At 40.1% G+C, this 23,967-nt stretch overlaps 1 protein-coding gene across 3 annotated transcripts; it reads right to left on the bottom strand.

Moving 5' to 3' along the window:
- Positions 1–9,098: 9,098 nt before the first annotated feature.
- On the bottom strand, positions 9,099–23,868 carry ATPSCKMT (ATP synthase c subunit lysine N-methyltransferase). Of its 3 annotated transcripts, none has more exons than XM_071454459.1 (5): positions 23,719–23,868; positions 23,032–23,303; positions 20,964–21,101; positions 20,175–20,225; positions 9,099–15,379 (listed from the first exon to the last, which is right to left on the bottom strand). In XM_071454459.1, the coding sequence occupies exons 2-5, from the start codon at positions 23,296–23,298 to the stop codon at positions 15,182–15,184; spliced, it is 654 nt and encodes a 217-aa protein (XP_071310560.1). In that variant the 5' UTR covers positions 23,299–23,303; positions 23,719–23,868; the 3' UTR covers positions 9,099–15,181. The 3 variants fall into 3 exon arrangements, with proteins under 3 accessions (XP_071310560.1, XP_071310566.1, XP_071310572.1); XM_071454465.1 differs by having other exon boundaries at positions 23,687–23,861; XM_071454471.1 differs by lacking the exon at positions 23,719–23,868 and adding an exon at positions 23,402–23,664.
- Between the last annotated feature and the right edge of the window lie 99 nt (positions 23,869–23,967).

Here is a 23,967-nt window from a genome sequence, read left to right as displayed (position 1 = left end):
CACTGTGCTACAATAGAATGCATTACTGAGTTATGCATTGCAAGAGACTGTAAAATAAAACACATCATGAAGGACTGCATATTAAGAAGCTTTTAATAATGTTTCATATTTAAGTTTTTGTATCTACTATTTTATTTATACTGTAAGACCAGAAGATTGAGATAACTTTTCCAGTTTAAACATACCACATAATTGGTAGTCAGAGCTATATGGATTTAGGGCATGATCCAAAGTGACACTTCACTGGACAGCAACACATTTATCTGTCTCTTGTTTGTCACTTAAATCAAAAATGAAAGATTTACTATGACAGAAATCAAAGCCTTAGTGTTGCCTAAAGTGTTTACAGACAGAAAGTGAACAGGTTTTGTTAGAGCATGGTACTCATAATGCAATGGTTGCGGGTTTGATGCTTGTACGGACCATTCAGTTGGGAGCTGGACTTGGTGATCCTTGTGGGTCCCTTCCAAATCAGGATGTTCTGTGATCCTGTGAATCTCCTCACACAGCCTGAACAAGCAGCTTGTGCAGCTCTGTAAATAAGCTCAGGAAGACGCCTGTCCTCATCACCAATGGCATCATGAAAACCTGAGACCTGGACAAAGCAAAGACAACCATGCTCAATGTTGGCAGCAACCTTTTTCTGCATTCCTCACCCACCGTGGTGAGGAATAAGTGTAGTGCAGGTGCTCTACAGAACACAGTGCTCTGTGTTCTGGGTCCCTCCTCAGATTAAGCTATTAGAAGGATCTAGACATCTGAGACTGCTGAGGTTGAGCAGATAAAGAAACCTAACCTGTGTGGGTGTGGGATATGTAGTGAAGAAGAGGCCTCAATACCAGTCAGACAGTGCAAGAGTGACTGACAGCGTGATTCCTGGATGATCAGACAGGGAAGTTTCCTTAACATGATGGAGGACAGTGAGCAGACAGCAGTTCCTCAGTTGGGAAACGTTGGAGCAAAGCCTCTCTAGGATGGAGAAGTGTGGAAACCCAGGGCACCAGGAGTATTTCTTCATCTGCTCTGGGGTGTTCTGACCCCCCAGGGGAGCACTGACTTTGACCCTCATTCATGGATAAAGTTTCCTAGACTTCAAGATAAACTAGAATCCACAAAAGTATGAAAGAGATTATGAAGAGTAGTGTAGGTGTATGACTTAGGTGAGAAATGTAGGTTTTTGGATTTTTAGTATGTTGTGGATGGAAGCAAGATGGAGGGCACAGGGTGTCATCCTGGGTTTCTTCTTCATGCTTCTTCTTCCTGGGTTTGGGTGGCATTTTGTAATTGGGCAGAAAAATCCACATTGCAGACTTTTAGGGATCAGTTATTGGGTTAAAAGGGGAAATAATCTAGGTGTCAGTACTTAATTGGATAATTTAGTCTTAAAAGACCTTGTAACAAGGGATTGTTGGCCATTTTTTGCAGGGCTTTTCCAGTGCGCTGAGCCTGGTGTGGACAGCGTGCAAAACTTTAGATAAGATAATAATAAACAAGAACCTGAAGACCAAAAAATCCAGTGTGTCTCTCTTTCCTGACACAAAACTGCTCCAGGAGGGTCTTCCCCATCAGGGAAGACCCCTGGGAGGGCCTAGCCTGAGACCCAGAAATTGAGAAATCAACAGAGAAGTTTCCATATCCTTCTACACCACAATAATGTACGGACAGCCCTAAGCTGCTGAAAATATAGGGAACATAGGGGACACGAGGGGTGAAAGATTACTCCTCTGGGGGCAGAGAAATTGCTTCATCATTGGTTAGGATCCTTCTGCCAAAGCTGTCCTTCAGTACCAGTAACTGAGATGTGGGATTCCCAATTTGTTACAGTTTCATTGAATCCTGACAGAGTAATTTGAGGACTTCACTATAGCTCAGTAGGATTCAGAATAGCTGTGTGTGATCATGTAAATCCTTATGCACAGCAGCTGTCTTCAACCTTGGTATTGAGATCAGCTTCAATTTCAACAGGCCAAAGGACAAGGAACTGCTCAATCAGCTAAAAGCCAGCAAATATGAAAGAGTAGTAGGTCCAGACCAATGACACTGCAGGGGGATTTGTCACTAGGAAAGGCTAATTAATACCTTGACTCCTTCCACCTAGATTTATCTCAGGAGGTAGGAAGCTAATTCTCCTTTGTAAGTCACAAGTACACTGCCAACTATACGTATCTTGCCACTAGCAAGAAAAAGGCTCTGAACCCACTAAGACATTGGTAGCCAATTTGCTGCATGGACTTTAGAGAAGGCTGAGCTTTCTCATCATATCTTACAGTACTTGTAAAAACATCCTGTGTTTGGATTTGGCCTGCTGACACACACCCAGCTTGTTTCAGAAAATAGCAGGAGACAGCAGTTAAAAGAACTTGATTCTTCCAGAAGAACCAGATGCCCATGTGAAAACCCTGTGTGAGTAAATGGGTTCTCCTCAGTTGTTGGATATGCTCTGGACTGAGGCTTTCAGTTGCTCTAGCAATTTTTTAATGCAACTGTAGGACTTTTTTTTTTTTCCAAGTAGTTTTTATCAGCATAATCACTTACTATTAAAGCAGTCTTCAGAAAAGATACTCCATAAAGCACCTAGATATAATAGATGGTGTAACAACTTTTTAATAAGGAAAACACTTTAAACGAAGACATAGACATTTCTTCTCTATCACTTTCCAATAAACATTTTGAAAGCAGATACCGTAGAAGGCTCTTGCTCTTCAGGGAAGATTTATGTTTCTCAATTCAGCTGGCCTTTTTGCATTGCCCATTCCACTCTTGGCCCCGGCTGAAAAAGCATATTGATTTTTATTCGATCTTAGGGCTCTGGCTGTACCGATGTGGCATGAACAGAAGTACACGCTGAAGACCTGAGAGTTACAATGGCTGGATAACACCACCTAATTGTCAGTAACTACTGCTCTCCCCAGCAACTTTTCCTGTTTAATGTAATTCTAGTGGTATTAAATGTATTAACATATTGAACAAAAGTAGTATGCTGCATAAGATGATGCAGAGAAAAGTCTTTCAGTCTCAGGGCTGGGGAAGCATTGTCACTAATCTTTCAATTAGGGGGAAAAAAACCCCAACCAAATAATTCATGCTACTGTGTAGCAAACAGTCTCAAGCAGCATTTTTGTACACCCACTCTGATCTGCTTTTTAATTTGGCATGACTGATTTGATTTTGTGACTGCTTCTGGGATTCAGTGATCAGATGCAGAAATCAGCAATGCTTTTTACTGCATTGTTTCTCCACTCATGAGCTTTGACTCTGTTTACTTACCTAATAAACCAGGTATTTGATTGCCATGGTAGACGTAGTGTATTTGTTAATGCATTGTTCACTATGCATCTTCATGGGAATGGTAAAGAGAGTATTTTGTCTTGAGTTTGTTCATATTTAGAAATTGTATCAAATTGTCATCTCTTATTTTAAAAAAATCAGAAAACGCAAATAATCTAGCCAGATTCCATACATGATGTCAGCCTGTTCAAGTGCTGGTTTTGTGATGCTTAAGCTGATCATCCCTAAAACAGAAGATAAAGATAGTAACTGTACTTAAAATTGATGTTTATGTCAGGTAAAAATGAGTTTGGGATTATTATGACAGAAAGTTACATTAGCAAGAACTGTTGATGAGTCTCACCAACACAAAACTTTTTCATTCTATTTCACATGCCATTTTGACAAAGGATAAAGTTATTAAAGGCCTAAGATCTTCTCTCAGATCATCTCATTCGTAGCCATGAACAAATATAGAAATAAAAACAAGTAGTAAGATCATGTAGGCTTACTAACATCAGCCATGACAGACCTAATGACTTGATAAAAATCAAGTTTCATTGATGTATAGTGAAGTGGCCTCAGGGAATTAAGACACAGATCATGCACAAAGGTTAAAAAAAATTATAAGGCAAGTAAAATAGTAATATACAAAAGTGACCACACCTATGCAGGATTGGAGACAATTAACGTTTCAGACAGATTTAAGTCTGGAACTTTTCTTCGCAAAAGACAGAAATAATCAAAACAGAGATTTTATCTCTGTTTTGTGTGAAACAAAAAGTTTTGCACCAAAAAAGACCAGGATGCAGTATAAAACACAAAGTTGTACACTTTAGTACAACTAATAAGTTTAGCTGTGAACTAGCATGTCTAAACAAGGACAGACAGATCCAAATGTAGTTAAAAGCAGTAACTATGAGACATCAAATCTTTTAAGAGCTAATAAAAAGATAAGACCAAAGAAACAAAACAATGATGATGAATCTGACAAACACTGTAGGTGGTTTGTCTTGTAGTTCTAAACAGTAAGAAAGCACTACGTGGCATAAGTGAGCATCTGCCTTTTCCATGTCTCCCTCAGTTGTGAAAGTGCACAGGTACTGCCACCCTCAGGAGCAGCAATTTAAAAACACATTCTTCCAGCTTCAGACACAGGCATGCAGTTCCTAGCTTCATTTTAATTACAGAATTGCCACCAATTTCTTTTGTGGTTTAGAACAAATTAGCTCTTTGCTACAATTTTTGCAGTTGTAAAGGGTGAAGATAATATGAGCCAATCCTTAAAAAAAAAAAAAAAGTGTTTCCAGATTTATTATTCAGTAGCAGTTTGAAAATAAATACTGCTGTATAAACACTGCATTTTACTTCAGGGCTGAATGCAAACAAATAACTAGCATTCCAACTGCTATCTTCTACATGTACTTTTATTTCTTTTAAATACATGCAAACAAATTCCCTAAAGTTAATAGGCTTAACACATACTAACTGAAGGGAAACCGAGAAATTTCTTTCTCCAACCTAGAAATCTCTACTCAGTGGTATTTAGTTTAGTCTATTCCCAGAGTATTAGTATCAGGAGGTTATTCTTATATTTTCATTATATCAATACATTATGATATTTTTACTGACACATAAAAGAAATTATCCTCTTGTGAGGACCAAAGCTTTCAACATTTTCAACATTCCCCAAAAAGGCAAATAGACAAAGTTCTACTACTCCAAGACTCCATACCACACCCAGTATCAGTCCCCTTGTACTAACCTTAAGCCATAGGTAATTATACAAAGTCTTGGTGGAAGATCAAGATGTTCCTAATTGTTGTCCTGACAAAAAGTATCCATACCAGCAAGAGAAATTATAGAGAAAGCCTTCCAGTCTCTACTGGTATAGGATTTTTGTGCTGCTGAGAGACTTTCCAAAGAGAAAAAGTTCTCAGTTCAAGGGCCTTGCTCGCAAGTTTGTGCTGAAGAGAAGGATTCCAAGGTCTTGCCCTCCAGTGAAGGAAAGTTTATAAATAGACTATGCCCAAAACTAACAGCAGTGTAAAATTAAAGAATTATACTCAACCACTATTAGTCAGAGAGCAAAGTAGAGTGAATTTATCCTTTGCTTAGCAGAGTTCCTAAACTGGGGGATAGAGAAAATTCAGCAGCACTAAAGCAGTCTTTATAAAAGCCCGTGAAAATCATTGATGTGTCATATAGTAGAGGTGGCCTTTGAGTCCTAGCAAAATGCATGTATTGTACTTGAATATCTGTACATAGGCTTTGCCCCGGGAGGTCCCGGTTGTCCTTGATGGGCTGCAGCTGCGATGTCCTTAATTGGGCTGCAGATGTGACCCATGAAGATGACTGGGATAAAAGGGGGCGGGTTAGCCAGTCAGGGAGAGCCTTGGAGGAGCCCTGAACTGAGAGAGAACAACATGCAGAAGAAGGAGTCTGTGCTATGAAGATCTGCAGCCATAAGAACACACTGAGGAGGTATGGACTTTAGAAATCTGACAACAACAATATGGGACTCCAGAAATAGAACAACAGTGTCACAGTTAAAACAGCAATAATATACAGACTATCTACCATACCATCTCAAAAAGCATCAATCCATTCAGAGTAACACCACACCACCTCAGAAAACTTCAAGTATCTGCTCTTTACTGCTTTTCAGTCCAACCTTTTATACCCTTCTTGTTCATGCATTACAGCTGTGAGCCCTCTGTACCCTTTGGTGATTGGTCAGTGCACCTCAGCACTCCGCGTCTTATTGCCTTCAATGCTGCTCGCCTGTCCTGCACAGCTGCAGCCCATTGGGGATGAGGCTCCACCACAGCCCCATTCCCAATTACCACAAACTGTGTGCCTACATTGGTGCTGTGGTCCATCATGCTAAGACAGCAAGCTCCAGGAAATCTTCAGCACCCTGAGCTCACTCATTTCAGTGCATCCAAAGATTTTGAGGACTTCTTAGGCAGACCCTTGACTGAGACAGCTGAAGCTAAAACTGAGCCTACTTATATCAAAACATAAACTGAGCCAGTCTCAGTAGGGCCATGGCCTAGACAAAGCTGGAAAGGAATGTGCTCATTTGTACCAGCAGCTGAACAGCAATTAAACACGTTCTGATGGATGAGGTTGGGGTGGGGGGGCCATTTATTCGGGGAGGGGAGGAGGGATGGGGTGTAGTGATGAGGGAGGATGTAACAACAATAAATACAAAGCAAAGTACAATACTCTTATTGGATTATCTGTTGTGGAGCTTGAACTTCAGTATCCTGGGCTCAGTGCTGCTTGGAGCACCCCAACAAGGAAGCAGCAGCATTCACAACATGGGTACTTACAGGCTCAGACAGTGAATGACCTGCATATGCAACACCAGGATGGAAACGCTGCCTCACCACAGTAATAAAGGTGCTCAAGGACAATAAAATACCGCCTGGGTATTTTGCACAAAAATGGAAATACACTTGTATTGCCAACATAGATTCTTCAAGCATATAACAGGATAGAAAGATGAATGGTAAGCAACATCTGGTTTTATGCCTGTGGAAATGAAAATTTTACCATTTAGACTAAAATAATGCTAGAAAATGGATCACTATTGATCACATATTCTGAAAGAAATTAAAGGCATGCTTCAACAGCTAATGATGCAAATATGACCCAAGTGGAAAAATGTCCCCACTCCAGTCATCTGATGTTCAGTGTCTCTCAAAGTACAGACAACAATAAAGAAAACAGCTATAGATAAAACTTTATGACAGATCCAGTATAAAGGTTTCCTGTGCATGAAAAGTGCTTAGACTACTTAACTTTCCTGCAGTAGACAAATAATCCCGAATAGAGTGTTATTTGATCTGTGTTTTTATTAGAATAAGCAAACAACCTAATTCAGAGTGTATGTCCAGGAAACTCACAAGAAGCAGAAACTTCTAAGTAACTTCAACCATTTGTTAAGTCATTCTAGATCTGACCTACGTTATGTTTAATGCTCTCTGGTAAATAAGAGCCAGCTGCTGAAGCTGACAGATTTTCTCATATTAAAAGCTGTTTCTTTATATTTAATTTCTAAGGATGACAGAAGTAGTTTCCATTTTAATTTGGCAAAGTTGTCACTCTAAAGGGCTGCTGTTTTTGGGGGTTTTTTTCATTTTTGGGGTGGGGGAAAGGGTAAAAAATTATCTGAATTGTTTATCTATTTATTTACAGAATAAACACCTCAAGATGCTTACTAGCTATATTAGCTCAGCCAATAATACTCTCCTACCAACATACTCTTTATGAGAACAACAACTGTACTTAACTTAGATGAAGGCAGAAGGCAGCCTCTGAAGACAGCTTTTAAATAAATTTCTTTTAAAGCAATCCACACAGTGCTGTTTTGCTACTACCCTTTCATTCCCTGACTTGGCTTGACACATCAGACTGCCCACTGAAATTAAAAGTACCTCAGTGACAGAACACTCTACCATCACTAAGTAACGCTAGTATTTTCCCATGATGACCACTCTTTGTCCCATTCCTGCTCAAACTCTTTTTAGAATTGATTCAGTGTGAGACCTGTGCTTGTAAATAAACTTAATTGGTATTGATGACACCCACAAAGCTTATTTACGTATTGACATAAAGGTATTCAGAGTACGAGTCTGGTTTCTGTGTACTGAAAAGAAGGAAGCAGCAATAAAATATACATGAACACAGATGATGAGGGTTCCTGCGCACAATTTAGAGAATGGCACATTTGGACAGACAGATTACTTTGTGTACACTCTAAAATACTTGGCAAAAAAGGGAAGGAAGGAAGGAAGGAAGGAAGGAAGGAAGGAAGGAAGGAAGGAAGGAAGGAAGGAAGGAAGGAAGGAAGGAAGGAAGGAAGGAAGGAAGGAAGGAAGGAAGGAAGGAAGGAAGGAAGGAAGGAAGGAAGGCTGGCTTTCAAGAAGAGCAACACAAAATTCAGGGGAAATAAAAAAAGACAGAATTAAACCTTAAGGGCTGGAGGGAGAGAGAAGGCTCAGATTTTGGCTGTATCACTCACCACTCACATTGTTGTCTCACAGAGCTCACACTGATCCTCCTCCTGATAACTCCTTCTGTGTCTTCTCCTCGCACCTACATTTTCAAAAAATGTCAAGAATCAAGAGAGCATATGCAAGAGAGACACACGTTTCTGCCTCTCTGAACCAAAGCTTTGGCATGGACAGCTGCTGACATTACAGCATTAAGGAGTTTCATAGGCTCTGTTGGCGTTTTAGACAGGCTTCAGTGGCAGTTCATCATGTGTTGTAAGATGTAATTTTAATATTTAAGCAGATCCTAAGCCAAAAAATATAATTACCTGAAAAGCCAGAATTATTAGAATGAAACAGGAATGTGCAAAACCATGAGGCTGCTCTGTTCTCACGTAGCAGAATAGGAAATTACATGCTCATTAGAAAAGACAGAGAGGCTTGTACATTGCAGAGGTTCAAAGCTCAACAATCCAGGCAAGCAACAACAGAAAGAAGAAAACAAAAACTTCCCTCACTTTGATAAGCTCTTTCCACTTAGCTAGTATCTTACGTAAAACCATATTTTTAGTTCAGGGATTCTCAAATGATAATTTCAGACACATTAAAATTTTCCAATGGAAGAACACAACCACGGGTAGCAAATATATCTGCTAAGAGTAGATCTATTTTTTAAATTACTTTTTGTGGATTCCTCAGAAGGTAGCCACAAACCTCAGGTTGAAAGCCCATAATTACTGCTTCTGACCTTGCAAAGACCTCTTTGTGCCACAAGTTTTATATGATCTTCAAGAACTTCCTTTACTTTTAAAAACCCCAACATACACAGTAAGCTGAAAAAATATCCCTGTGCATTTACTGGTAAGCAGGTTTCACATAATTTTTACCAATGCCAGCAGTTCATAGGAGTGCATTACAGTGATTGTTCCAGCTCTACACACCAACTTGCAGAAAAAACATCCATCTGACATTTCAACCAAAGCCTCTAATAGAAATACCAACATTATACTAAGAAAAAGAAATCAGCAAAAGTCACACCTGAACAAATAACCCAAATCCAAAGAACTACCAAAGGGATAAAAGGCCTGTATTCATTTGCTGTGTGATGAAACACAATAAAAATGTGAAATTAGGTACTTAGAGCTACTAAATAGCCAGAATTGTAGACCAAGGCTATTTTTCAGACTAAATACCATTGGTGTGGATGTGTTTTTCTTTCATATACTGGAAACAAAAGTCATGCTATGTCAGCACAGACTGCTAAGTAAATCAAGGTTAGTTCAATACATGTTAAAACATTAGAGAGTAAAAGAACATTCCTTAACATATTTAGTCTTCCTGCAAAGTGGCTAGAGGAAAAAAAAAAAACAAAAACAAAAGGAAACTAATTTACAGGGGGGAAAATGGGAAGACTGATTTATGAAGTCAGTGAAATTGTAAAAAGAGAATATGAAAAATCAAAGCAAACACTTAAATACAAGGGAGAATTCAGGAAAAGAATGGGGGAAAAGTGGTAGTTATCCACATATGTCTCCCTCAGTAAAATGTACAAGGATTAACAGAAAGATTATAATTCAAAGAAAAAAGCTGCAGAATTAATATTTTCATTAATCTTGCTCAAGGGTGGTTTTTAAGTTAAACATAGATGCCACACTGTCTTACCAAGAATTTAAGAGATCTTCTAGCAGAAGTGTACATTATTTCTGAAAAGCAAGTTGGGGCTAAATTTTAAAACTACAGAACTACAATCTTGGCAGATGCAAAAGAAAAATAATTCACTCACAGCAGAATTTACTGGCATTAAATCTGATGTTAGGCTGCCCTCTTCAACCACAGAACCATTGAATATCCTAAGCTGGAAGAGACCCACAAGGATCATTGAAGTCCAGCTCCTGGCCCTGCACAGGACAATCCAAAATTCAACTATGACTTTGAAGGACTCACATCCTTTCTTGAAGAAATGCTTCTGTAACTGTAAACCATGGAAAAGCAAAACTGTAGAAGTATGAGGCCATCTATCAATCCGTAGTGTCCATCCGAGAGCAATGGCATCAGACATGAACCCACTCCTCAGGGAATGCTCATCACAGATGATGCAAGTCTGTCAAACTGCTTTTGAAATAGATCAAAATCAATTACCCTACTTGGACTATAAGATCCCCTTTCTCTTCTCCTCCCTTAGCTTCAAATATAAATGACAACTAAAATGCTGCCTTTGCTTACTTCTCCTGCAGATCTTACAATGGTATTACAGCAGGCAAACTTCTTGAAGAACACACATGTGATAAAAGCAAAGCTGAAGTCATTGTTAAATTATGCAGAATTCAGGAGATCTCTGCTGTTTTCTGAGCTGTGTCCTTCATGAAAGGAAACTTCCTCAAAGCCTGGGATTTGGAACTCTTTTTTCACAGACCATAGTCACTCAACTGGCTTGTGCTTAATTTGAAGCTGCATTCTGTATCTTCTTACCTGGCTACAACTCATGAGTCAGAAACAAACAGCAGCTCAGAGACAAAAGATTAACTTCCTTGGAGCACTACTAGATTAAGTGGCAGCATATAATCAGACCAGAGGATAAATCAAGAACTTCAATATGCCCTGTAACACAGAAATGCCTAAAACCCACAAAATAAGTGTACATTTCCCAAACAAATCTGGTCAAGTTCGTTTGACACTGCTGTGTGGCTGTAGTGACTGTGCAAGCTGCTTATCTCATAGCTGTCTTGCCATGAGCCATACCTGTCTCCTCCTCTCTACAAAGCCAATTTCTACAAGATGGAAACGGAACACTACAAAATTAGAATCGCACCACTAAGATGCTGCATTTGTTTAATTCATCTTGCATCACAAAACCTTTATGGACATCATGTGTCTCACTAAAAAAAAAAAGAGGGGGAAAAGAACAAAGAAAACATTTGTAAGTATGACCCTGACCTTTACTATTTACAAACAAATTAAATTCTATACTGTTTCAGGAAAGCATTAGTCATTCAGTAATGTAACGCGTTTTTTTGCTAAAATCTGACAGGTCAAGGAAAAAATAACACAAGTCCCAAAATGCAATTGATTCTACTAGAAGATACAAACAAAGATAAACTATAGGTTTTTCTGTGTATCTAAATTACTTTGGTATTGAACAGCATGCGTAGCTTGATGTTGCCTCCTTTTGGCTTCAGACCTACACTATAATTTGATTATGGTAATTCTCTTTCCTGGTTTTCAGAAGAACCAATTTTTCATTCTGACGTATCATATCAACAAAATCATAATACATTACCTTAGCAATTGGAAGTGTATCAACTTAATAATCCATATAGTGATAACTAAAGTCACAGTTAAGTATTTAATCTCAAAAACTATCAAATGAATATAGCAAGTGATAGAAAAGGACAATATGTCAACAAAATTATTTCCCAGTCCTCCTGTGCAAATTAGAACACTTTGCTTTCCATTTCACACTTAAGCTGTGGAAACAGGAAATACAGAACATTTTCCTTATATCATAAGGAATCCCAAACCTTCAGAATACTGCCTAATTTAGTGTAGGCCCCCAAAAGTAAATAGCCAGATCAAGGAACAGCCCTCTGCTTTATTTTAAAACAATCATAAATCTCTCCTTGCCTGGAGGACAGCACTTAATACTCCTAAAGCTCAGGTCATCCTGTCATTAATTCTATTGTGCCCTCCTCAAAAAGTAATTCTGGAGCAATAGGTGGTAACTAGGAAGTGCACATCCCAAAACCTTTACCACAGGCAAAAATGAAAAATTCAGTTTTACCTTTTAACAGGCAAAGGTTAATGCAATAGAAAAATATATAGTCAAACACAGGAGAAAAGTAAGTAACTGCTTCATTTCCTACAAACTAAATTTAGTGAAAGCAGATAGTAGAAACCTGGGTCAAAGCACTGCACTGCAGAGGAGTCACACACAAATCAATGGATCAAAATATTTTGCCTCCTCTTCTCCTTTATGATCTTCCAGGGAAGAACTTTGCTTAATTAGCTACTTCCCCCTTTGTCAGTCTCTTTTTGTTAGAAATTATTTCAAATGTACTTTGTCTGAGGTCCCAGTTTTATGGCCTTGGGGTATTAAATTCCAGCATTTCAGATAAGCCACTCTATATCCCTGTCCTGTCACTCTATCTCCATGTGATGATTGTAACACTTAAATCATTATAGAAAGCATTTAGTGCAATTTTACAAGACAGTTTATGCATTCTTGCAGAGAAAGGCTGTCAAACTGCTTACCAGACACTGGTGATCTTCAATATACACAGTCTGCACGTTCACAGGTGTGCCTTGCCATGCAAGGCTGAAATCACCTCTCCTTTGCACACTACAGACACATTTGCCCCTTTCTTCTCCTGTTTTGTGTGTATTTTCAGGACAAAACCATGCTCCATTTCAAATCCTCAGTGTAAATCTATATTTTAACTTCTTCCTGTCCCCTCACATCAAAAACAAAAAGCATGGGTACAGACATCATTGTAGACTACACATCCCAAATAGCACCCAACTTCTCTTCAAGTCAGACTCTACAGACCGGCCAAATTTGCTTTCCCAACACCTGATAAAATGTCAGACTTGTTTTTACCTCAAATTCTAGGGTCTCAGCACTTCTCTTTGACTGAGCTAAATTTAGTTGTGGTAATGACTGCCTCAAAGTCAATTGCCCAGCTTGTTTTAGCTTCATTCCATGGTAACATATATGCAAAGATCTGACAAACTTACAGTTACTGCTTAACAAACAGGCTGTACGTTAACTGGGGCCAGGGGAGGCTGATTGTGAGCTTTGACTAACGAGTGAAAACAGTAAAACTTTACCTGAGAACCAGATAAATAGAACGAGTAAGCAGACCATTATACAACAGAAAGTTGTAACCATGCAGGAAAGGAAAACACCAATGCAGTGACAATACCCCATTGCAAACCAGTATCAAGGGAGAACTTGTTTCACTTACAAGGAAAAGCCATACAGTGATACCATGAGTTTCTGAGATCTCATCAGATGTATGAAAAATAGAAGGGAAAGTGAGTCTGATTGAAAACTTTTCTTCTCATCTCACTATTAATTAAATGAAGTTGAATCAGATTTAACCAAATTAGCCAGAACAACTAGCCCTGGAATCAGAGACAGCCTTCAAGTATTCAAGTGAACAACTCTCGTCCAAATCTTTATCTAAAGTTTGAGCAGACAGAAATGGTGGCACTTCACTGAAAAATAAATGGCTTTTGAAACCCTTCCCAAATCAGAAAGATTAGGAAAATTTATGGTCATCTGCAGCAGCCTACACCAGTAAGAGTATCCTCCTGCAGTTTTGTGTTCCTGTAACAAGTGTTCCTGGTTGCAGAAAGGGGTCAGAGCTTAGTGCCATGACCGAGTTGGTACTCTGCACCATGCATGCCATCCGTGGAAGGCATGGTTTCCAAAGGAAAACCCTGGTGCTCCACTGGGATTTGACCATTTTGCCTGCCAAGCCATTATGCTGCCTTTGGTCTGAGGACACAATCTACTGGAAGCATCCACCATTATTCTTGTTTCCAGTGGTGAATACACATTTTTGTCACTAAAATACCTTCTTTTTGTATCCTTTTACTATTAATATCTCTGTTGTTACTGTGCCATGTCTTATTCTTGCTTTGTGCTTTCAGTAAATTGCTACCTCAACCCACAAGTTCTGCTTTTGCCCCTCCCTTACTGAAAGAGGTAAAGGAGAAGGGGAATGGCTTACGTGGAGTTTATTTTTCAGCAGATGCTAAAACTGAACACAAGATAAATAAAAAAAAAATTAATATAATCACAGGTAGCACTTGTGTTAATGAACAACAACTTATTATACAACTTATTATTTGCCCATTTTGTCATACTCAACTTTCAAAAGTACACATTCAAGGCTGTGGTGTGAAACATTGGTGTCATCATCATACTCCATCTGGACCAGTTTTGTGTATGCAGCACTATGTACTTGGCATACAAAATTCGGACATTTTGGAAATACAGCTCATTTGAGAAGACACGTGGACATCATTCCAACACCAATACTAAATGTTCTGTAGGGTCAGAAAGAATGTATATATTAAGTTCATAAACTTGAGCATTTGAACTTATTCATATATTCCCCTTAACTGTAGTGAATGGTGTTCTAAACCCTTTTCTATATTGAAGTTTTCCTCTTCTATAAAAACTTTTTCATTATTTTGACTAACAACTTTCAGCTGGGAGTTCATTTTCTTCCTATTATCTGGTACAGCACTGTGGTAGAAAAGACTAATGCTGATTAAAACACTAATGGTTTTAGTTGATGCTGAACAGTGCTTACTCCAAGCCAAGGACTTTTTAGTTCCTCATGTTCTGCCAACAAGGAGGTGCACAAGAAGCCAGGAGGAAGCATGGCCAGGACAGCTGAGCTGAGCTGGCCAAAGGGATATTCCACACCACAGAACATCCTGCCCAGTATATAAACTGGGGAGAGCTGGCAGTCGCTGCTCTGAGATGAGGTGGTGAGCAAGGGTACTGTGCATCACTCATCTTTCTTGGGTTTTACTCCTCTCTTGTTGTTGTTATTATTAGTAAATTTATTTCAATTATTAAACTATACCTATCTCAGTCCATGGTCATGGGTATGACCTTTTTTCCAGTTTTCTTTCCCATCCCACAGGGGGCAGTCTGCAGAACAGGGTGAATGAACATCTGTGTGGTACTCCACTGCTAGATAGAGTCAAACCAGGACACCATATTAAGACATTTAACTACACCTTTCAGTAACCTTTGCGTGCTTTCAGACAGCCACTGTACTTCAGTTCTTACAGTGAATTCACATCTTCATATGCCAGGGCTCTCTCCATGTTAATCTTATTTTCAACAGGTCCAGTCAAAGCTAAAAACTTCTGTAAGAAACCAAATTCAATGTCTAAGATTCTGTCTTTGGTGTAATTTCCAAGCTTTTTGTTTCACATGCTCTAGAATGTTTCAAATCATAGGCCCACACGGTGTCTATTCCCTCTCCAGTAGTATGATCTGGAATCCAGCAAGGGAAAGGAAAGCGACAGGCAATGATTCTGGCATTACATTCAAGTTCTTCTTCTAGCTTCTTCTCCAGCTGTGGCATCTGTTGAGTTACAAGAAAAACCTCTCAGAAACAGTAAAAAACAGGGGCATTCTCTTTAGAATCTAATTCAGGTGTTCAAGAGAAATCAAAGATTTGAGTAACTTTTTTTTTTTAAAAATCTTAGGAAAGTATTCATGATAGATATTTTGGCTTTGATGCCTTGACAAAGAATATCTAAAACCAGAAAATGGTTATTTTCAAATTCAAATTAAATCAAAACACAAATTATCCTGTAAATTAAAAAACAAACAAACAAAACAAAACAAACAAACAAAAAAAACCCACAACTAAAACTGCTGGGAAAAGACTTTGCATGCTCCAATTCATGATTCTCTTCAGTGGGATTCTTCTCTGAGGGAATGAAAGTTCAGCCCCCTGAACTGATGCTATTTATGACACCCTCAGGTTCATGAGCTATTGTGTGATACTCAAAGGGTCAAAATTTACAGTCTAACCCCAAGACCGATCCTGGGACACTCAAAACATCACAAAGACAACAACCCAAAGCAAACATTCTGCTGTCAGTCTATGGTAAAATACTGTTACATTAAATAATACAGAAATTGAGCTTAGTCAAATCCACAACCTGTTAACATAGGCATGTGAATCCCTGCAACAGCATTCCATGAAAGAGAATGTAGAATCATGGAATGGTTTGGATTTAAGGGACTTTTAAAGGTAGTCTAGTTGAACACCCCTGCCATGGGCTGGGACATCTTAAACTAGATCAGGTTGCTCAGAGCCCCATCCAGTCCCCATCTACTGCCTCTCTGAGCAACCCATCCCAGTGTTCCACCATTGTATTCGTAAAATTTTTCTTACTTATATCTAAGATGAATCTGCCCTCTTTTAGTTTAAAACTATTACCCCTTGTGCTATCCCTACAGCCACTACCGAAAAGTCTGTCCTCATCTTGTTTACAAGTCCCTTTAAGTACTAAAAGGCCACTCCCTAGAGTCAAGTCTTCTCCAGGGTGAATCACCCCAATTCTCTCAGCCTGCCTCCAGGAAAGGAGCTCCTCTGAACCCACTCCAACAGGTCCACATCCCTCTTGAGATGGGGTGCTCTGGATGCAGCACTCCAAGTGAGGTCCCACCAGAGCAGAAGAGGGGGGCAGAATCCCCTCCCTCCCCTGCTGGCCACACTGCTTTGGATGCAGTCCAGGACATGTTTGACTTTCTGGGTTGTGAGTGCCCATGGCTGGGTCCTGTCCAGCCTCTCATGCACCAGCACCCCCCAAGTCCTTCTCAGCAGGGCTGCTCTGATATGTTCATTCCCCTGCCTGTGTTGGTACTTAGAGCTACCCTGACCCAGGTGCATACCTTGCACTCGGTCTTGTTAAACCTCGCAGTATTCCCATGGGCCCACTTCTTGTCCAGGTCCTCCTGGATGGCATCCTGTCCTTCAGGCACGTCAACTGCACCACTCAGCTCAGTGTCACCTGCAAACTTTTCTGAGACTGCACTCAATTCCACTGATTTATGCTATTGATGAAGATATTAAGCAGGACTGCTCGAATAAAGACCCCTGAAGGACACCAATTGTAACTGATGTCATCTGGATGTTGAGACATTGACCACTACCCTCTGAATGCAGCCATCAGACAACTCCTTATCCACTGAACAGTCCATCCACCAAATCCATCCCTCCCCAGCGCAGAGAGCAGAATGCTGAGGGGAACCGTGTCACATACCAACTCTCCCTGGTTGAATACCTACAAGTCCAGCTTTCCTCCATTCACAAAAATTGAGAGGATATTAAAGTCAGGGGAACTATCACTACTTTTCTAGAACAGAGCAACACCCTGACCAATCAGATGCTCTTTTCCTAATAAGTGCTTTGCAAATTCTGCCATGGATTAAGTGAGAAATAAATTAACACATGTAGACTTAAAAGAATTTTTTTTCCATCCCAGATAGTGATTATGTTCTTGGAAAAAAAGAGAAACCTAACAGATTTAGCCACTTTTGTCCTTAGGAAAAGTTTGATGGTATGTTTAAGCAGATCAGCAGTGCACATCTATTTGGAGTTCCTTTTATTCTTACATATTGTATGTATCTGAATGAGTAATTTTAACAGGCTACTTCTGTTACATGTAAAACACTACTTACTTTGGTTATCATGATGTAATGTTTAAATATTAAAAATTTTTAAAGGGCAGTAGTTATTAACAAATTTAGCTGAATTTAAGTCACAAAGACAAAAATACATAAAATTTCAGAAAAACATGAAAGAAACAAAACCCAAAAGAACGTTATTAGAAAATAAGACTGACTAAAGAAAAGGTATTTTCTAAAGGCTGCAAAGAGCTTTCACTATCGCATACATTCAGGGTGTGCCTTTGATGTAATATCCTATTATAGCTAAATTTAAGCTAACAATGGAATATTTTAGGAAAATTACAGTCATAGATCGAATATACCAAAGAGTTACCTCCAAATATTTTTAAGGCTCTGATTTCATCCACACAACAAAGCTTTTTAACATTTTTGCTGCCTTAAACAACTAGAAAAATAAGCCTACTAGCCCCTTCAACGAACTAGAAAATTAAGCCCACTTTGTTATCTAAAACTGAGTTGAGACACCAGAAAAAAAAAATTTTACAGAAAATATAAATATGGACATATACTAATTTTTTAGGAGCAATTATGAAAATTAGCAAATTAGAAAACATCATTAATAGTTCAGCCAAGTTCAGCCAAAAAGAATTATATCCTTGAACCAGTCACACTAGTTTTTAAGCTAAATATATTAGTTACATTAGGTGTTACAGTCATACTGTCTGTGTATCATCATTTTATGTGAAGCCAGGGTTTGGGGGAATTTTTTGGTGTGTCAACACGGATACATAGTTTAGTAAACCTTTTGTACAGTATGTAATCAGTTAAAATACACAGGAGCTGCAAACATGAACACCTGGCAAGAATTCCATCATCCTACCCTGAACAAGTCTCTCTCTGCAATAACTCAGAAACAAACACACCTTCCCCCCAATGCCTGCAAGAACAAGAGAGGTCTTAGTCTTCCCTGAAGATCAATAAATTCAGGTTTTTAAAGCTAATCTTGGATATGAAATAAAAGCACTGTTTTAAAGCATCAAATCAGGCCAGCATTATTAAAAAAGCTAAAGAGATCTATTGTTTCTCAGTAAAAAAGAACAAATGCATTAAGGTTTCTAGAAAATTAATTTAGTCATTCAAGAGGCTGAGCATTAACAACTTCCAAAGTAAATTCAAAGGGGATCATAAGCAAACGAATGCTCAGGAAACACAGAGGTTCATATGTTTGCATCTGTTGCATTTATGACAGTACTTCTGCTGAAAGAATTTAACTTAGTATTTACTGGATCTACAAAAGATACTCTGAGCCCTACAGCTACCCTTTCTATCACAGCTGTTACTAATGCATCCCGCTTTATTACATTTAAAAGTTTAACTCAGTATTTCTGCTGGGTTTACTCACATTTTCCCAGGGCATTTGTTTATTCCTAGTTTACTGAGCCAGCTTTCCCCACCAGGACTTTTCCCCTCGGTGCAACGGCAGAATTCCTGACCGCAAATCCAAACGTTTCCAGTGCCCCCTGCCGGAACTCAGCAAGGGAGCACGTAACACCCAGGGCTGGCAGCATGAGGAACACCCCGGTGCTCACTAATATCCCACCCACCCTTACCACTTCAGTTTCCAATACGGGTTACAATTGGAATCTGAAGCAGAGGATTACTTTTGGTGCCGTTGAAAAAACAAACAAGCAAACAAAAAAAAACACAGAATAGGAAGGTTTATTACGCTCCCTGTTAGTGCTGCAGAAATGTTTTCAGTGTATGCTGTATGGTATGGCATCACATAAAGCTCTTCCTCACTTCATCTCACACCTGCCTTGGCAAAGGAAGAAGCAATACAGAAGCACAGGATGACAAAATCGGGTTTGTTCAGCCTGGAAAAGAGATGGCTTCAGTGGAACCTAACTGCAGCCCCCAGCACCTGAAGGGAGCCTACAAGATGGAGAGGGACCTTCCACAGGCACAGGTAGTGACAGAACAAGGGGGAAGGGCTTCAAACTGAAAGAGAGTAGGTTTTGATTGGTATTAGGAAGAAATTCTTCACATGAGGGTGGTGAGGCAATGGAACAGGTTGCTCAGAGAAGTTGTGGATGTCCCAGCTACGGAATTGGTCAAACCAGGTTGGATGGAGCTCTGAGGAATCTGGTCTAGTCAAATGTGTCCCTGCTCATGGCAGGGGGGTTGGAACTAGAGAAGAGAAGGTTGCGTGCAGACCTCATAGCAGCCTTCCAATATCAGAAGGGACCCTACAGGGAGGAATCGCCTGGTGAAGCTGGAGAGGGTCGCTTCATCAGGAACTGCAGAGATAGGACAATGGATAATGGAAAAAAACTGAAAGGGGAAATTTCAGTTAGACATTAGGAAGAAATTCTTTACTGTGAGGGTGGTGAGACACTGGAACAGGTTGCCCAGGGAGTTTCTGGATGCCCCAGCCCTGGCAGCGTTCAAAGCCAGGCTGGATAAGGCTGTGAGCAACCTGGTCTAGTGGGAGCTATTCCATGCACAGGGAGCTTAGGACTTGATGATGTTTAAGGTCCCTTCCAACCCTTAACATTCTATGATTCTATGATTATTACTGACTGCCTTTGACCATCTGCAGGTTAATTCATTTTGCAGATTAATGTATTAACACTGAATGCCTTGACATTAAAATAATTAAACATTGTAACAAATAATTAAACAGTATAATAAATAAAATACAATAATATAATAAAAATTATAAATAGTAAGCTTACCATTTGAGGTACTCCAAAAACAACAACATTTCTATAATGGGAGAAAGAAACCTAAAATAAAATTTGAGAACAAATCTTATTGAAAACGGCATTTCTAGTTTGAAAAATTCTCACCATTCTTTTCTCCTAATCCCTCTAGCTGCACTTCTTTCAACAGGGATTTAGACCAAAATATGCAAGGAAATCCCTTACCAACTTTTCATCACAAAAATTTCCACATAAAGAAAACTTATACTGCTGAACTGCAAAAAACTTCTACTGTCTGGCCAAGGATATAGAATAGCAATTCTAGAAGCACAGAAAGTATTAATTTAGAAAACACCAATATGACTTTACTAATAACTAAAGAGTTATTTTCACAACTCCTGTATATGATAAAATCACATATGCTTTAAGTTTGCCCCTTCTTTTGTTATATGTTAGCTAGCTATAAAAACTTCCCAGGCATTCTAATGACTGAGTTCTTCCACTCAGCACCATCAAGTTCTCCTATGTTCCTCTCAGAACACAAACACCCCCACAGCCAAAAAAACCCTCCCACATAATTTACCAGGCCCAGGCTTGCTCAAGGAGCCTCTGCTGATAAAGGAAGCCATTGAATAAAGCACAAAAGCAGCAGAACAGCATACTGAGCCCAAAGAAACCAGATTCCCAGCACAAGAACTCTGCTCAAAGCCCAGTGTAGCACCTTGTGGTCAGACAGCATTTCAGTTTTTTCAGGAAAGTATTTCCAAACTTATAAAATCTCTCAATCATCCTAGATCTCTTCTTACATAATTCACTACCCACCTTCCATAAGTCTGAAATATAAAATTTGGTGTTCTGATGTACTCCATCTCTCCAGGCACGATATCTGGAGTACCAGACTAGCCAGGGATTCAATTCATATCCAACAGCCTGGAATCCCTTTTTTGCAGCTGCTATCACCTACAAGGAAAAAAATAAATCTTCACTTTGAAACATAAAAGTCTATTCACCTAAAGAGAAGCACACAGTTTTATTTAAAATATAAATCAAAGGAAAGCACCTTCCTAAGTCACCCTGGGTTTAACACCCAACAGATCAGCTGTATAGTGAACAAAAACCACAAAACTACATTTTACTATTATTACTAGTGCTGACTGAAATATAGCCAGGCAAACAAAATGAAAACAAACATTCACAGGGCAAAGCTGTGAGCTTGCAGTACATCTATGATCCATATAAAAGTTTAATTTAACACATTCATTACAGCATCTTAGAATTAAAGAGAACCAACATTGATTGCAGAGAGAACAGTGAAACTCACAAGCCAAAATGCTCAAAATTAGACCACTTATTTGAAAAGCAGTGAGGGATAGGCACATGAGCAGCCCCTGAATCAGAGCCAAAATGACATACCAACAGAAAGAGCGTGAAAGCAATCTTGATTGAAAAAAAAAAAAATTAAAAATGCACTGATTTCTAGAATAAATGTTTAAGACAAAATTTAAAAGGCTACTGCGAACTTCTAATCAGCAATGGCCCAATGAACTATCAATTACAAAACAAGCAAGGTGAAATCAAAAAGTACACATTTCTTAACAGAACTTCTCAGCTTTACCTGGACTATACATTTCACACTGTTAAAATAATGCATCTTCCATCACACACAGAGCACTTGCAAATTCACCAAAAGAATCCGACATTTTTACCACACTTGGAAATGTGGCAAATATCTTCATATTTATCCAATGATTACGCCTGAGTAAGTGCTAAATAATTAAAAGCATCTGAACAGACTTTTTTCAGGACAGATGCATCAAAGAAGCACCAAGCATTCCTTTTTAGGCACCTGGCTTTCCAAATAGTCTCCATTTAGGCACCTATATAATATATAAGAATTAATGACACAGTACCTATTGAAATTAAATACCTCTGATGAGAGTCAGCAGCCACAATGCCTCGGAAAGGGCATCAGAAACTGCAGTTATCTCCTGCCTAAAAAAACTATCACCTATTTTTTTTGGTGTTTTCCCTACCCAGGCACAATTCAAGCAATCTTCACAAATTTGGGTTCCAAATCATTTTTTTTACATGGAAAAATAGTTGACTCATTCACATAAAACATGGACAAAGGTAGCATTCAGAAACACGTGTTTCCAACAAAAACCACCACCCTGTTGCTCTGACTTGAAGCAGGTAGTTATGAAAAAGCAAACAAAACATCACAGCAACAAAAGGAAAACCAAACCACACAATTTTCTGCTATATCATCATCACATTGCACAAACTGGGGCTCAAGCAATACCCTGGAAACAAAGTACCACTTTTTCTTTCATGATTCTCACCATTTCTCTTGGTGTCTATTCTAGTTTCACCATTTATGGTGAAATAGTTTCACCACACGGATTACGAAGTGGGGAAGCCAGCAGTGCACAAATGTTTGAAGACTGCAGTTCTACCCACACCAGGATTTTTATAGTCCATCACTAGCTGCCCATTTCTTTTTGCACTTCTATCACCTTTATACATTAAATACCTCACAGCCTCACTTGCTGCAGCTACATACCTTTGTGGAATCGCAGCTCTTTTTCAATCAGTACCAAGACTGATAGCATCTTTTCAAGTGAATGTGCTGTGATTCCCTCCAGTCACCACAATGACATTTTGTCCACTACCTTGGTCAAGCTACAGGTAAGACTGAAGCAAAAACTATTTATTACCCATCAAAACTGAATATAAACCTTTCTCAGCTTTGATCCTTTCCATAAGACTCAGACACAACCACCAGATGCCAAAGACAAGACGACATTTTTAAGTGTGAGAAAACCCAGCCCCAGCAATTTGGCACTTTTTTAAGAGGTGATCTAAAAGGAAGGCAACATCCATAACTTACAATGCGGCCATCCCCGCTACCTATGTCAACTAGGGAGCCACTTCTGTTTTCCAACATTTTCAGCACATTCTGGATCTGAGCGGCGGTGGCAGGAACGAAGGGCAGGCACACCTTCCTCAGCGCCGGGGTGACGAAGGGGGTGGCCACAGCATAGAGGGCCACCAAGGTGCCCCCCACGCCGGCCGTGACCAGCAGGCCCCAGCCGCTCCTCCGGGAGCCGCCCTCGCCCTCCGCCTGCGGGACCTCCTTCGCCAGCCCCTGGCACATCGCGCCTGCGGACGGACGGACGGACAGACAATGTTTTCAATCGAGACAATTCAGTATCTTGTAGCACAGAGCTACGACGTAAGAGATGAAAAAAGCACCCTACACTTCAGCCGATCCCAAGGAAACGCTACAGCTGCTGAAAAGCTGAGGCATGAGGGGGCAGGAGTGCGGTTCCTATTTAACCCCCTGGCCCTCTACTCGGGGCAGCGCGCCCCAAACACCTCAAGGGCGGCGCAGGGACCTCCCCGCCTCGGGAACACGTCCCGGAGTTACTGCGGAGGAACTTTTCCCTGGGACACAGCGACAGCCGCCACACACACACTCCAACCCGCCCATGACCAACCCAGCCTTGTTCTCGGCCTGCAACACTTATAGGGAAGGGCGGTACCACTTTACTATGAAGGGGTGGGGGACCGAAACCTGTCCGAAAGCGCTCCGGAGAGAAGCGCCGCGCACACTTTTCCACCGCACACTTTTCCTCACGTCACCCGGCGCAGCCCGCTGCCGCCTCGCCCGGCGCCCGTATTCCGCCCCGCTCGGTACATCCTCCCTCCTTCCCTCCCCGCCCCCGTGAGCCGGGGCGTGCGGCCGCCAGCGCCGCGCTCCTCCCCCAGAGCCGGGCGGCTTCCAGAAGGCTCGGCTGGGGGCGCCACAAAGCTCCCGCCCGCG

This window comes from Agelaius tricolor, unplaced genomic scaffold (assembly GCF_023055355.1).
Source record: "Agelaius tricolor isolate 1412-34295 unplaced genomic scaffold, bAgeTri1.0.p SCAF_2, whole genome shotgun sequence".
Lineage (NCBI taxonomy): Eukaryota > Metazoa > Chordata > Aves > Passeriformes > Icteridae > Agelaius > Agelaius tricolor.
This window is presented reverse-complemented; position numbering and strand designations above follow the sequence as displayed.